The sequence below is a fragment of the Daucus carota genome, chromosome 3, assembly GCF_001625215.2.
Source record: "Daucus carota subsp. sativus chromosome 3, DH1 v3.0, whole genome shotgun sequence".
Taxonomy (NCBI): Eukaryota; Viridiplantae; Streptophyta; class Magnoliopsida; order Apiales; family Apiaceae; genus Daucus; species Daucus carota.
In genome coordinates this window covers 695,392-712,612 of record NC_030383.2, presented here as the reverse complement: position 1 = coordinate 712,612, position 17,221 = coordinate 695,392, and the positions used below count along the sequence as shown (strand labels likewise).

The 17,221-nt window shown below is 32.4% G+C and overlaps 2 protein-coding genes across 2 annotated transcripts; one reads left to right on the top strand and one right to left on the bottom strand.

Annotated features, from left to right (window-relative positions):
- The first annotated feature begins 4,297 nt into the window (after positions 1-4,297).
- On the top strand, positions 4,298-9,003 carry LOC108213479 (pumilio homology domain family member 4). Its single transcript, XM_017385278.2, has 5 exons — positions 4,298-6,019; positions 6,115-6,277; positions 6,874-7,037; positions 7,890-8,145; positions 8,557-9,003. Exons 1-5 carry the CDS (start codon positions 4,443-4,445, stop codon positions 8,659-8,661), a joined length of 2,265 nt encoding a protein of 754 aa, XP_017240767.1. The 5' UTR covers positions 4,298-4,442; the 3' UTR covers positions 8,662-9,003.
- A 1,651-nt stretch (positions 9,004-10,654) lies between these two features.
- On the bottom strand, positions 10,655-13,431 carry LOC108210761 (uncharacterized). Its single transcript, XM_017382161.2, has 5 exons — positions 13,110-13,431; positions 12,951-13,024; positions 11,823-11,952; positions 11,429-11,713; positions 10,655-11,224 (listed from the first exon to the last, which is right to left on the bottom strand). Exons 1-5 carry the CDS (start codon positions 13,233-13,235, stop codon positions 10,961-10,963), a joined length of 879 nt encoding a protein of 292 aa, XP_017237650.1. The 5' UTR covers positions 13,236-13,431; the 3' UTR covers positions 10,655-10,960.
- Positions 13,432-17,221: the final 3,790 nt, after the last annotated feature.

Below are 17,221 nucleotides of genomic sequence, written 5' to 3'. Positions count from 1 at the left end.
ATTTTTTTTAAAATAATATAAATATTTTTGATTTAAAAATAAATAATTTTGATATATTAATACAGTCTAGTGTGTGTTATAAAATTATAAACACATCTTTTAATTTCATCAGTTCAATGTTATATATGTCAATTTGAACATAACAAATATAATATTCATATAGGGGTGGGTTCTAATACAAACCTGCAAACTTTATACGTTCAACACATATATATTTTGAATTCAACATTTTTTTAACATATTTTATTGAACATCGATTAAAATTGTGTTAGAGAAGTACATAAACTAATTTTTCAATGTAAAAACTAAATTAAACGTATTATATAACTAATATTTATGTTTCCAGACCCTACCCAAACCCAGAGGTATGGTTTAAGCATCTTTATAGATATATTCAACATAATAATAATTAGGGTTCAACACCCAATGTTGAACCCTGGTTATAAATGTGTTGAACGCGTGATTTATTTATGTGTTATTTTTAAAAATTGTGATGTTTTTTCAAGAATTTTCAACATGGATACTTTCTATAACTAAGGATTAACACGATGGGAAAACAAAAAAAAAATTGTAAGTTTATAACTTTAAAAAAAATTATTTGATCCTATCCATATTTATATATGTGATTAAGATTTGACATATAAGTTGTGTGTATTTATATTATAAAATTAATTTTTAATAATTTTAAATATTATGACATAATATCAATAAATATTATGACAATAACAAATATAATGGATGTTAAATATATTGTGTATATATTTAAAAACATTCAAATTGATTTAATATTTATAAATTTTTATGATATAATGATAATATTTATATTTGTTGAATATCGTTGAAATTGACATCCGGTCGATCCATATACCAAAACGAACTAACCAAAAATCAAAATTTTAAAAATTGTTAATATAAATAGAATAATTATTATCAACTCCATTCATTAAGCATCTCTAAAATATAATAAGAACAATGTACATGACATCCTTGAGTGTAATCGTATGGTATTGTTATGTTTTGGTACTACTCCACCTCTAACCACATGATATTAACTACACGTTGTTACTTTATGTTTGGTTGAGAATTTTAACTCAGATCTTGGTTAATATGAGTTTGCAAAGAAGGTTGTAGAATGAACGTGGGCCAAATTTCTAATACTAAACAATTCTAGACAATTGTTGTTCAACTCGGACAACTTTTAATAACAATTTTACAAACAATCTTAAAACTACTTATCTACTTATCTTGTTATCTTTTTTTAGCTATATTAGATTTTTTATTAAAGATGTAATCACTTGTATTCATAACATTCTTACATGTTGTATTTTGCAGTTTCATACTTGAAGAACCAAATTTTTTATTTCAAAAGACAATATCTATTTTCCTACATGTTGTGGGTGGTCCCGACTATGTGTAAACAAGTTTTGCACCGGAGATGCTAAAAAAGTTCAAGCGCCTAAAATTTTCATAATTATCTCTATATGAATTTGAAAAACATGCAAAATATATAAGAGCATACGATTCATAGACCGATATTGACTAGCACCGTAGAATTAGAATCATTTATACTATATGTTACACTCAATTATAAGTAAAAGAACAAATTAAATTTATTCAATATAATTCTTATCAAATTGTTTGATATAAAATTATATTACTAAGAACTTGAGCTACATGAATATCACAAATTATAATAAATCAGTAACTGTCAATATTGACACTACTATGACTGGGAATTCACAACAACCTTTGGATACTTAAACATATAAATCATTTTAGTACCTTAACTCGAAAACTATGATTTTCTTTTTCTTTCCATATTCATTGACTATGCGTTTTATAAATATTAAATACATCCTACCGACAATTGAAGATTGTAACTATAATATTATGGATAATGTTCATCATGATAATTAATTAAGTAACGGTAAATCTTTGACTATTTTATTTCTTGTTAGGAAAATTTATATAATTTGTCAATAATCACTCATCGTCTATTACTTGTTAAATAAAAAATTCTCATTAAGTTCTTATTAAAAAATAACGCGCGCGTGTGTGTGTGTGTAATATCGTAAAATTCGTGATCAATCTTAAGCATCAATATTCATGTGTCTTGAGTATTAATATGGTTATCAACCATTGGTATAAGAGTCATGAAATGACAATTCATGTATGCCATAATAATGATAACATGTGCCAAAGTTATTATCACTCTTATGAGATAAGTTCAGAATGGGATTAAACAATGACATGTGTCGTTTAATATGATTACTTATATATACTTATTTAGTAGATGAAAAAATAATACTTATTATCAATTATTAATTTCGATCTTGAACATGTTATTGAAAATTGAAATTGCTAATTAAGATTATTTTTTTAAATAACAAATTTGTAAGTATTCAATCACGATGTTTAAAAAATTTAAGAATAATAATTCAAGTTTCAAAAAGTTTAAAAATTTTGGACAAATCTAAAAAATTATTAAACTTAAAAAAAACAATAACAACTAGCATGAACACTACCAAATCGTATAACGACTTATAACGTAACCCTGCCAAGAAGACACACACGATCTTTCAACTTACATGAAAAGTGAATAATATCACTTGTAGATATTACTTTATGAAATTATTATTAATTTTCAATCTAATTATGTTTATTGTATGATTATTTAATTTAAATATATGAAAATATTAAAAGTTATATGCATATCAATTCCAAACAGATTACCGTAACTTCGATCATGCGTGAACATAGATGGTACATTTAATTATGATATGGGTTACATGAAGCTCACACAAGAAGTCTGCAACATTTACACTTTCAAGACGTTTTTTTTTATTTAAGATTGATGTGACAATACATGTAGCCATTTTACTAAATATGTGGGGTAAGTCTTTTCTTTTAAGTTCTCCTAGAACATCTCTAATGTTGCTCCTAAATTATTATTTAAAAAATAATATAATACATGAGTCCTAACAAGTTAATACATTGAATATTGTGTTAACTCCAATCATACCTTTTAGGGTAATGCTACGTACACCAAAAAAAATTATCAATTTTTTTTCCAAATGATGTGGTAGCCAGGTGGAAAATTGTGTTGAAGTTAATGCAACCAATCAAATTTCGACACATCATTTGGGAAAAAAAATTGGGACACATTTTTAGGATACCTAGCATTTTCCTACTTTTAATATTTGCTCTTTATTCATATTTAATTATTATATGATAGAAAAATTGGGGAGAGAATGAGATAGAAGTGAATATTATATTCAATGATAATAAGTTAGGAGCACCTAAATACTTCTTAAAAGATTGGAGAGTGATGAAACTCTTGGAATTTCAAAAAGTCATCAAGAGTTTATCGGAACTCTAATTTTTCACATCCTCTTCAAACTAAATGTTAGAGCATGTTTAAATAGTCTATCGGAGATGGTGGTCTTACAGCACAACATCAATCTCATTAACATTGCCTCATTAAAATACGTTTAATAATCTCTTATAGTAATCATCGAAATAATAGTAATATAGGGTCGTGTTCCTTTTAGAAACCTTCGCCTAAGAACTCTTACAGCCCTTAGCTTTATTTATAGGATTTATTAGGTTTTGCAGCAGAATTGCACATGCAAAAAATGCTGTATTTATGTATTATATTTTGCAATTATTTCTGAACACTAACGATGTAAAAACATGTATTTAGATACATATCCTGAAAATCTATTTAAAATTTAAGGTTCTGCAGCAGAACCACTAATATTCTATTTGAAGGGTTCGTTCTCTTTTAAACTCGACCCTAGTAATATAATAGAAATTCAACTAATTATTTGTCTTATATATATACATATTATATTGAAATTTTAAAATGATTATTTAGTCAAATAATTTCATAAACATGTTATTAATCAAATAATTCTGCTACAAATTCGATCTCACATGGCTCACGAGCCTAATTGGTGAATGGTGACTGACGATATGCACCACATGAATCTCGCAGAGAAAGTCCAGTGAAGTTGTTACACAACACATTCTAACGTAAAAAATCAAGAAATCAAAGGTTGTTTTGCTACACAATGATACTCAAAAACATCACTACACACATTGATTGTCCTTTACTCTCTCTCTCTCTCCTGCTTTTTCTCAGTATTTTCCGTTTTTACTGACTGAGCATAACCTCCCCGTACAATACTACTACTACTGTTTCATCAAACATCAAGATCAAAATAAGAATACCCCTTTTCTTTTTTTAGCTTATAAAGCAGTAAAATCCCATATTATTATTATTTTATTCTCTATAAAACAACACACAAAATGTGATCAGACTAAACCAGACCAAACCATCTTTATCATTTGCATCTTTGTGTTAAGTTTCTTGATCAGGGTCTGTAAAGTGGCAAGCTTTCTTGGTTTCTTTGTCTCTTTATATTGTATGTGTGTGTGTGATGTTTAAGCTTATAGATAAGAAAGAAAAGATGACTGTGGGTAATGTGGAGGGTGGTGAGCAAAATTTTGGGATGTTTTTGAATGAAAGTTATCATGTTCTTGATCAAAACTTTCATCAGAATGGTTTTAATGGTTGTTTTCCTGGTGGGTTTTTTGTTTCTGGATCGTCGCCATCATCATCATCATCTGAGACTGAGGCTCCATTTGGGATTCAAAGCCCTATAGGCAATATCCCAAATGGGCTTGTTTTGGATGATGATTCTGGCTTGTCTGATAATCTTGCAAAAATGCATATTGGTGGTAGCAAGATTTTGGGGTTTAGGCCAGATGGTTTTGGGTTGAGTAATCAGCATTTTTATAAAAATGGTGATTTCAATGTTGGTGGTAGTGCTTATAGTGTTGATCAGTCTGTCCCAAGTGAAGGGTGTTTTCAGTCTTTTGTTGGTGGGTGTTCTCAGGGTTCTTATGAGCAGAACAAGGGTGCATTGGTTGAGTTTCCGCAAGGATATAGCATGGGGAGTCAGGGTCATGGCCATGGGGCAAGGGGTTATGGTTTGGAGCTAAGAAATGAGCAAGGTAGAGGGTTTTTTAATGGGGGGATTTGTTTGCAGGACACTTCTTTGAACAGGCCTCGTTTTAATGATCCTTTGTGTGATGTGGATGGGATGAGATTCTTGAGGCCACAAGATGTTTGTGGTTTTGAGGATGGTAGAGTGGTTTTTGGTGCTGAAAATCCAACATGTGTTAGGAGGCAAGAGGTTGGAGGTGTTCCGAGCTTTACAAGCAATCCTGTGGTGTTGTCAATGCCTAATGCAGGTGGTATAGGTATTTGTAATGGGGGGATTCAGTTGCAAAACCCGTGTTTCAATAAACCTCACTATAATGATCCTCTGTATTATTTACAAGGAGGAAGTTTCTTGAAGTCACAGGGTCCTTATGGGGTTGAAAATCCTCAGTTGGTTTTTAGTGAAAATCCAATGTATGTGAATGGAAGAACTACTAGAGGTGTGCCCGGCTGTAATGTTGATCCAATGATCTTGTCGATGCAGAATGCAGGTGGTATAGGGGGTTTTGGTTATGAGAACAGCTTAGTTTTAGAAGGAAATGGAATGAAATATGTTGCTGACAAGCACTGTGATTACTTGAGGGGTCTGAAGAAGAGTTCCTCCAATGGGAACTCATTTGAGAACCAGCAAGAAAGCAGAAAGGAGTTACGTAATCAAAACCATTCTGAAGAAGTTCATGACAAGGATTCGAGGCTGTTTTCTAACCCAATGCCTATAGTACCATCATATGGCTCACTTTCAGAACTTAGAGGGGGTATATACCACATGGCCAAGGATCAGTTAGGTTGCCGCTTTTTACAAAAACAAATAGAAGAGGGCAGTCCTCAAGACGTGCAGTTGATATTTAATGAAATAATTGATCATGTTGTTGAACTTATGATAAATCCGTTTGGTAATTACCTCATTCAGAAATTGATAGATGTCTGCAGTGAAGATCAGAAAATGCAAATTGTTCACATGGTAACTGATGATCCTCGAGTGCTTGTTAGAATTTGTTCGGACAGACATGGGTATGATCCTTTGATTTCTTTGTTCACCTATCTATTTAATAAAAAACCTTATTGTCCCAATTTTTTTTATTGCTGACTGCTCTTTCTGGTGCCAGTACATGCTCGATGCAGAAACTGATAAAGAATCTCAAAACAAAGCAGCAAATTACGGCACTTACACTGGCACTTGAACCAGGTTTCCTTGATCTTATAAAAGATGTCAACGGAAATCATGTGCTGCAGTGTTGCTTGAAGTGCCTTGGGCACAACTACAATAAGGTAAGTGTGTGCTCTACTGATCAACTGCAGAATATGTTTGTTGCACTTCATCACTGCATGTCTTTGGAGGTAAATGCAATGTACATAACTTAAGTTTGTTTAGTTCTCGTAGAGCAATTTGTGTTTGCCAACCTTTATGCACTCCAGGCCAGCAAAATTTGTCTCTGTTAAAAACAAAATGACATGTTACTTGTTTTAATGACTATCTATGTAGTTTTCTTTGACCCGTCCTAATAATATATGATACAAAATTTTTATGTTGATGGCGATAACCACAGATATCATATAACATCTATGTTTATCTCATCTGTAATTTTGTCAAGTCACAGCATGACAATGATATAGGAATAAAATAGTTTACATTAAGCCTGATAATCAACGGCGTCCACTCTTTCTAGTGGTCACCAATTTATTGTTTAAGTGAATTTGTATGGGAATGATCAACACCATGTGTCATGTACATCCTTCATTGACCCTACTTAACGTCAAACTGATTTACTCTCCATTCTGTCGATAAAGCTATTATGTTATGCTGTCAACCTCTAACTTTTCAGACCATCTCTGGTCCTGACTTTGCTGATGTATTTGATATACAGTTCCTTTTTGTTGCTGCTACTAAGTATTGTGTTGAGATTGCAACCCACCGCCATGGATGCTGTGTTTTGAATCAGTGCATTGCTCACTCAACTGGGAAGCATAGAGAAAAGCTAATTGCAGAAGTTTGTTTAAATGCACTTATGCTTGCTCAAGATTCCTTCGGGTAATTATTACTTGTTTAACATTACTGATTTGGGTAATCTAGTAGACACTTAGAAATATTTTCTGGTCAGTCCTGTTTTTTTAGTTCATGAACATCTGAACCAAACTATTAACACTTAACAATATTCAGAAGCTTCTGTTTTCTGCAACCTACCTTCAAACAATTGCATTAGCAAGATATATTCATGATCTGCACTTACACAAAACACTGTAAGTCGCTCCTGATATAAATAAATGTACTTGTTTTAATGTCTCAAATTAGTAAAATTTGAATTAGTGCTTCACAGTTCTTTTTCAAGAGTTCCTTGTACCATATATTTAATGCTCAGACTTCAAATTTATTATAGTCCCCATGTGCTTCCTTTTTATTTAGTTTAAAGATTGAGATAATAAATTGAAGGACATTCTTAACATAATACAGAGGGAGGGAAATTGATGAAGTTCAAGCACGAAATATAATGTATTTTACTTTGCCTTTCTTTAGTACTTAGTGCATTATGTACAGTGTTAATAAAAGCGCAAGGGGAATTATAGTTGTACTAATTGGACCCTCAGGCAGCCTCAGAAACCAAATCAGTAGAAACCTTCTAAGTTCTAGTGCAATAGCAGCATTAGTGGATCAGTCAGGGATATCAAAATGATATGAAGTTGCAGTAACTGCCTAACTGGTGTCATCTGATGAATTTGTGTATCTGTTGGTTTCAACCAACACTTTGTTCTAAAATTTCCACATTAATATTGATCCTGCAATATGTTTTCCTGCCCCACTGCTATTGTTTGAAGTGATGCAACTAATTAAACTTGATTTATAAGTTGCACATCATTAAACACTCTGATCTGTTCGACTCTGCAGAAATTATGTCGTTCAGTATGTGGTAGAGCTTAAGATCCCAGCAGCTGCTGCGACTATGCTTTCACAGTTAGAAGGGCATTTTGTGTACCTCTCAATGCAGAAGTTCAGCAGCCATGTAGTTGAAAAATGTCTAAAATTTTCTGAAGAGAGCCGTCCAAAGATCATAGCTGAATTTCTGTCTGTACCTTACTTTAACCAGTTGCTTCAAGATCCATTCGCCAATTATGTTGTTCAATCTGCATTAGAATTTTCCAAGGTATGAAACTATGAATAACACCCTTCTTAAGTTCCTGATATAAATTTTTTGATGTGCAAGGGTTCAAGTTTGGTTAAAATAATCTGGTTCTATTTACTGCGAATTCAGAAGCTTACTTAAATGATGTTAAAATATTGAACGCTATCTTGGTACTGCTTTACGCCGCCATCATGAAATAATAATGAAGCATTCTTCATATACTTCATCCAAGTATGCGACCAGTCATCTTAATCAGAATTTTAGTCTGCAAAAAATTTCACAATTTTGGTAACTATAAAAAATTTATATGCTATAGTCAAAACAGAATAGATACTGCATAGAAGAAAAATCTGTTATCCTTGTACCCTATTCCTTCTATAGTTTGTATTATTGATGTCTGTGTTTGGCTTTTTTTTTTTGGCCTTGAACCAGGGCCCTCTTCGTGCTGCACTAGTCGAAGCTGTTGGAGCACATTCCCTCCTTCGCACCAGTCCATATTGCAAGAAGATATTTTCCCGCAACCTCCTGAAGAAGTGATGTAGTTGTTTATGGTGACGTGTTGTTGTTCCTCAGACCGTAACTATGTTAATTACTTAACCTTGTGGATGTCTGTGACAATTTTAGATCTGCCAGTCTCTTTTTTTTGGGCCAAACAAGTTTGTTGTGCACAGGTGCAGTACTTATATTAGGAGCTTCTTACCTATCCATCAACATTTGTATGGTTTTGTTTGTGCCAATAAGCTGTAGCTTATAAGTCTAGGAGTTCGTTTGTGTGGGTTTTATGTCGGTGCTTAAAGCTGTTTATGACTTTAAGATAGAAAAATGTATGTTTTTGTAATAATTAGAAACTCACTCAAAGCTAGAAATTAGTTTGAGATATTTTTCGGTGACTTAATTTTTTAGACTTTTTTGAGATAAAATTTACCCATAAGTCATAAGTCACTTTTATTTTTATCATCATATTTTTAATAACTCGTAAGGCATTAATCATTCAAAATTACCAAACATTAAGATACCAAATTATCACATTAAGTCAAGTTAAGTCATAAGTCACAATTTTAAACTCAGCCACAGGCTCTAGAACGTATAATCCGGAAGAATATTAGTTGTATCGGTTTTGCACCAAGATTTTGTTGTGCTAATACATATAGCTCAGGAAACAGTTGCAGACTTATAATTGATATGATCAGATGCCTTTCTTGTTTCTTGAAAACCTTGTTGATACTTTGGTCACTGAAGTTGCTTTCCTTTACAAATTTTTACCTAAATATCCAATTATACCGTCAACCTCTTAGGCCGTAAAAACTTAAATTTTCACATCTAACAGTCATTTTCATGACGGGACTTTTACCCCAGCCTAGGTAAAATTAGAACCCGAAGGAGCAAGGACCCTCTACAAAATCATCACATGGGACTTAAGTGCTAAAACATATCAACACCACACATTAAGTGAATTTTTCAGGGTTCAGAATTGGTCAACTTGATCCAGAAAAAAGAAGAGCAGAAGTGCAGAACTGTCTATTTCTTTTGTGAATTTTGGTATGAAATGCAGAAAAGCAACATATATTGTACAGCCCTAAAATAGATGCCCTTTGGAAGGTGTCTAGAAATTCAATATTGCATTTATTAGGCAGGATAGTAACGTATTTGTTCAGGCCAGAGACAATTTGAAAATTGCCCATGAAGCTGCTGCGTGCAGCAGAGCAGTACACTTTTGATCCCTGGACCACCAACATCCCACTGTTGGGATCAGCTGTGTGTGTACATGTATTGTAGGGCACATTTTCTGTCAATTGTTGGGAACCATCTTCTAGCAGAAGAAATCTTCCGTAATCATCTTTCTCGCAAAAGATGTAATTTTCAGTTTTCATTGTTCATAATTACTTCCTCCGTTTCAAATTAGATATCCACTTTAAAAAAATCACACAGTTTAATAAAAGTGGATGTTCACAAATTAATTGCATTAAATGATCAAAATATGTGGAGTGAGATTGATCTAGGAAATATAAATGATAGATATGTGAAGTAGAATTGACTTTGGAAATATGATTTTGCATTGAGAGTTGAAGTGGACAAATAATTTGAAACAAAAAAATTCTTAAAAATGGAGATATAAATTGAAACGGAGGGAGTATTTTTTTGTAATCATCTTTCTCATGAGAGACGTACTTTTCGTTGTTCAAAATTATAACCAACTTCTAGCATTTTCATTGTTTAATCATAACCATCTCCTAACAAAATCTTTCGTTCTTAACCATATGCCATCAGAAGAGACATTAGACAAAAATACGAGCAACCATCTTCTAGGCTCTAACAGGCATTTTTTCTTAGAAGACAAATATACTAGCGTGAGTAACTAAACGGGTGATAGCCTGATAGGTGGTAAATGATGTAACCCTTATATCCACATGGAAAAAATTAGGGAATCTGGTACCCATATTAAAGAACTTACAATTTTCTAGTATCTGTCCGAGTAATGTATCAGAATGTTGATTCAGCGAAAAAAGAGAAGGGATAAAACACAAATTAGTTCAGAGAACCAAGTAATGTATCGGAATGTTGATTCAGCGAAAAAAGATATCGAACACAAATTAGTTCAGAGAACAGCCAAGAACTTCAATACTACACACCATGAGAAGCAATATGGGCATACCAATCCAATTAGATAGTATTCCATAGGTCCCATCAACATGTTACTAAAAATCTAAAACATAACAAAATCCACAAACAGAGTCAAATCGGATGGAACATACTCCCCCATCAGCCATAATTATGAAAATACACAAGAATAGCGATTATAATTATAATCATGTGAAATGATTGGGTTAGCCCTACTTTACACCAATGCGATGCTGCTATCACCACCTGGGGGTTTGCGGGCACCTAGGCAGACCCGAGACTCTACTTTTCCATCTGCGAAGATGTTGCTACCACTCATTTCTCGCAACTTAGCTGAACTTAGTGGTTTGTCAGATGCTGGAGGAGTATCCCCTTTGAAAATGTCATTTCCAGACAGCTCCGCAAATTTCTTGTCAGGAATCTTCTTGGAGGTCTTTACAACATGTTCTGAATTATTATCACTGCTGGGACCTCCATTTGGCTACATGTTTAAAAGAAAAAACTAATTAGTTCTCGTTTACAGAACAAATGGAATAATACCGAACAATCGCAAAAACCGGACAATATTAAACACAAGACATGAAACCTGTAGCCACCTTGGGTTTGCTGCAGTAAATACTAGAATATACACACCAGTACTATATAGAACCATATTATGCCTCTATGTAGAGAAAGAAGGGCTTACTTGGTTGGGTGCAAGTTCACCAATGGTGATGCTTTCCCTCAATGCCAATGCACGAGCAGCCAAAGGGCGAGGTTGAATTTCTGGAGGAGGTGCAAAGATGTTATGGCCGCTAAGCTCCTTGCACTTGGCTTCAGAAAGCTGCTTCTTCAGCTTTGCCTCAGCTTCACTGTCTAATGTCCCACTCAGCTCTCGTTGCTTTGCCACCTCAGGAAGAGAAGCAGGCTTCTTAGGAGAAACAGTTCCATCTTCACCAAATGAAATGTGGCTGATTCCAGCAACTGCTTGCTGATAAGATCAAATAAAGAATTGTGATGTTATTTTCAAATTGGACAATAAACATCAGTAAACTTTCAGTCTGCAAACAAATTTACTATAGCGATTGTTCAATTATTACCTGGTACATGCGTAATCCAGTTTTGTTATTTGGGTCAGCACTATCTGGTTCTGCTGTATCATTCTCTGCATCAGCTGCAAAGATGTTGTTGCCTGTAATCTCCTTCAATTTATAACCAGAACATGGCTTCCTGTAGTAATAAGGTCAAATGTTTCAGCAAACACAAAAATTTTAGTATTCTCTGTGCTGTGTTGCATCAGACTTGGCAAACCCACTAAAACTGTGCATTTACAACAAATATCTGATCACAGGCAACAGATATGAAGAAGAAAAATACCACAAAGCCATTTCTGCAGACAGGCGTATATAACTTTTAAGCACAACCCACTGAAACGAATGTATGTATTGACTTCGATACACCAAATTGTTGAAGAAGTATATACACAAGCCTCTCAGCTATAATATTCTTTACAGATCTATCCACCTAACCTTAATTCCGTAAAATATAATTGAAATGGACTACAAAAAGCATATAAACATTACACCAAGCATTTAAAGGAAGAGGGGAAAAACTAAAAAGCAGAAGAGATGGTTTTTCCTAATCTAGAACAGTAGCAATAATTATCTCAAGAATTCCAAAATTGAAAATTTGAACATATATAGCAAATTACTTCACCAACTTGTAAGTTGTAAGCTACTGATCAAATCATAAAGATCATATCAATCACAAATCGAATTCAAAACGATATTAAATAACACTATAAACAATCAGACACCCAACACCAATAACAAAAGTTACCTAATCAAAGCCGTAACCCACTCACCAAATTAAGTAGAGATCGTTCCCATCACAAATCAGTTCCGAAAACGTACAAATAACAAGACACTAAAAATCAAACATACCGTACGTGTGAGAATGATTTTACCAACTCGAAATCAACAAATCAAATTGAGCAGATCAATCCAATCACAAATCAATTTTTAAAAAAAATGATGATTAAAAACACTTTAAATTTTTAGAATCACAAACAAAAAACACGAATGACTAAATCACTTTATCAGCTAGCAATCATCAAATCATACTGAACAGATCACCTCAATCACAAAGCACATTCAAATTCATTCATTTTTTTTATAAAAAAAACATTTTAAAATTTAATAAATTAATTTTATACATAGATCTCAAACCTTTTCATCAAGCTCTCAACTTCTTCATCAGTCACTTGTCCTCCGAACACTACCTTGCTTATCCCATCCGACGGCTGTAATTAATAAATTCATAATGTTAAAATCAGCTGAAAACGAGAGAGAGAGAGAGAGAGAGGGAGAGGGATGAGAGAGAGAGACCTGATGAGAAGTGGAGCGAGGAGCGGTGGCGGGAGAAGCGGCGACGGGAGGAACCTCCGACCAGGTGAGCAGATCTGCGGTGGAAGTGTGTGGCTTTCTAACCGGAGTAGTAGTGTTTCTGTCCATCTCTCTCAAATCTCTCTCGCTGCTGTAGATCACTCTCTCTCTCTCTCTAAACTCTCTCTCTCTCTGAAACAACACAACACAACAAAACAGGACAAGTGAAATTTGAAAAATGAATAAGATAGAGATGAGAGAGATATAAAAAAGCGAGAAAAAGAGTGATGTGTGAGAGCAAAATCTAGAATTTGAAATAAAATATAGAGGAGGAGTATTGGTAAAGTGTAGGGTGCTTTTGTGGCAAGCATGTGCCTCCCATTCGTCCGGCACGTGTCGGTGACAGTGAGCTTTCACCACCCCTTTCTTTCGCCCCTCTGTATTTTTTTCGATATATTATATCCCTTCCGGATAATTATCGATGGAGTGAGAATCGGAATGATAAGTTAGAGATAGATAAATGATATAGAAGTTTAGTTGCAAGATTTACGTATAGATTTGAAATGAATATCATTTTATATATATTTTTAAAATGTCAGGGATCTCAAAATTATCTTAAGGGTCGTTTGGTTCAAGGAGTGGTATCGGGTTGGAATGAGGAATCGAATTAAGCTGGTATGGGTTTGAGGTATCATATCTGATATCATGTGTTTGGTTAAGTGCTGGAATCAATATGTACAATTTTTATAAATGATAAGTTATTAATATGTATTAATTAAAAATATTAATAAAATTATTATTGTCATATATTTTTACATCATTGATTTAATTTTGTATCAAATATTAATATTTCATTACTTAAAGAGAGGGGAAAAAAATAAAAAATGAATATAGCTCATACCTCCATCTCATACCCACCTCCCCATTTAGGTATCAAAAACCCATACCTTGGGGGTTTAAGGTATGGGTTTCAGATTTTGTTTTTCTCAACCAAACATCAGGTATGGGTTTGGAATGGACAAACCCCATACCTCATTCCAGAAACCCGCGAACCAAACGACCCCTTAATATTTTGGATTTTTTTGAGATGTTATCTGCTTAACTGGTGTTTTTTTATTCTGTACGGATTTAAGAAATCACTAGCTTATAACCCGTGCAATGCACGGGCGGTTAACATATTTGTTATTTTATTATATATATTTTAAAGTTACCTAATTTTATTGTAAAAATAAAATTATGATAGAATAACGTGGTTTAATAAATGTTTTATTTAACAGTTGGATAAATTCTTCATAGTTAAGTCCGTCAAATGGCTAATTGAAAATTTGGTCGAACATATATATTTTAATGAGAATGTTAAAATATTTTCTTTTACATGTTATAATTTAAGGTGGCTTATAAACTCAGATATAAACTAACCAATTAACCTTTGATATTTCGTTATTAATAATTAATAATATAATATAAAACATACGCATGAAACCAAATACCTCCCCATCATACTAACCTAAATTTAACGTTTTGGTTTAATTGATAATAAAAAATATACTATAACATGTTATAAATTCAAGAGCTCCGTGGTCGAATACCAAACGATTCACCAAACTCAACTAACTGACCAACCAAGCTAATTTTTATTTTCGGCTTTAATAGTGTAATAATATATAGTATATGACAGATTTGTAATATTTTTTTTAATATGAGATCATTAGAGTATTTAAAAATAATGTTATTAATGTATTTTGGTTGAATAATATCACATGTTATTTATTAATAATTATATTTAATGATATTATATTTTTATATATATGGTGCCCGTGTTAATTGTAAAAACTCGGTTTTTTAGTTAGAAAATCTAAAAAAGATAAAGCGTTTTGATTAAAAAGACAATTACTATGTTGCTCGATATTATTTTAAAAGATTGAGTTTTTTTATCTAAAAAATATATAAAAGATAATTTATTTTAGTTAAAAAGAATAATTGGTTATATATATAGATAGACCCGTACTTCGGCCCAAGTACCAACCGCCCAACCAATATAATAATACTCCCTCTATTTTTTATTATATGATTTTTAGACTTTTGGCACACATCTTTACGTATAAATATGTCGCCCATGTCCGTATTAATTGTAAAAGATTAATTTTTTAGTTGGAAAATTTATAAAAAGATAATATATTTTAGTTAAAAAGTAATTACCATGTTTCTCAATGTTATTTTAGAAGATTGAGTTTTTTAGTCAAAAATATAAAAAAAGTAATATATTTCAATTAAAAGGATTATCTGGTTATATAGATAGGCCCGTACTATGGCCCTTATATAGATAGACCCAGAATAATTGGTTATACAGATAGGCACGTATTTTGACCCAAGTACTGACCTACCAAACTTTAAAAGGATTATTAATTGGTTATATAGATAGGCCCGTACTTTGACCCAAATTAAAAAGAATAATTTTATATATAAATAGGCCCAGAATAATTGGTTATATAGATAGGCCCGTATTTTGGCCCAAGTACCGACTGACCAAACTTTTAATGTTTCGGCTTTAATAGTATAGTATAGATAGCAATATCATTTTTTTTTTCAAAAATGCTTAGTATCTCAAAAATTATATTCCAGATTTTAAATAACAGTGTTCAATTTATTTTACCTATGTCAATAATAATGAAATCGCACGTATAAATGTAAATCGTCCCATAAAAATCAAATATATTTTATTATTTATTCTAAAATTAAAAAATTTCAATTTATACAGTTCTCTTTCTTCCTTTTTTTTTTGATAAATAAGTTAATTTAATAATAAAAAACCATACGACATCTACATAAACAGTCGCGTCGAACAACCAAATTACACAAACAATCACTGATCAATCCATTCTTCTTGGAAATAAAATAACGTGATTTGTTGAAGATGATATATACACATATTTCGCCACTTTCGCTTCCGCTACAAACAGTTTGAGCTATCGACTGAGAATGCAATCCCCGACAATTTCTATTACTAAATCAAGCACCATGCTCACACAAATTGTGAGAAAATAACAAAACTCACACAAACGATGAGACAACAAAATGACCAAAATCAGTGACAACCTAACAACCAAATACATAAATGAAAAATTAGCTAAACCAACGCAATCCTTAGATCTGGGGAACAAACCCACAAAGATAACTCAGACGATTTTTGAGGATAAAAACACAGGGAAGAACGAGAAATCTGTAGCTCCGTAGAATTGAGATCTAAGAAAAAAGGCTAAATCAGAAAAAGTTTTGAATCCTTAGATCTGGAAAAACAAACTAATGTTAAAAGTTTTATTGAAAGAATGAAGAAAACACGAAAAGGATATAAAATAAAAGGTTTCAATTTTAATGGGAAGAATAGATTTCAATTTTAAGTATTTTTAACCGAGTTTGTTTATATTACTCTTTCATATTTAATGAGGTGTGAGTATAAAATTTGAAATTTGAGTACATTCCACTCCACTTCACTTTGAAAAATATAGTACTCCATCTCCATGTACAACAAACATACAATAAAGGGCCATTAACGTCATTGAGAAGCATGCGGGTGGATTGCTTTGTTGTACGCCAACTTATACGCATAGTCGCATACCCCGGTCCGTATTACGTAGGTTTATATATTTTGATAATTCTATAAATAATAAATTTATAATGTTTTTTTAATTTGTTTTTTAACAAAAGATTAAATGTTAAATATTATCTTTAAAAATATATTCCCTCCGTCCCATTTTAATTGCTTTTGACTTTTTTACACGTATTTTAAGATGTTAAAAAAATCACAGCTAAACATAATTATTTTTTATAAAATTTATATCAAATAAAAGTTTAGAATCTAAACTTTTATTTGAGATAAGAATTGAAATTTTTTATTGAGTGTAGATATTATTTTTTTACACCTCAATATACGTGTTTAAAAGTCAAACATCTGGGACAGATTAACGGATGGAGAAGGTAGCGTTTCGGCTACTATAACGGATAACATAACATAACGTTTGAATTCCTCAACCTCCTCTCCTTTTTACTCCTCGGAACATTCTGGACAGGATTACAATAGAAGTTCGAATTTCTCGACCTGGAAGGGCAGTTTGGAC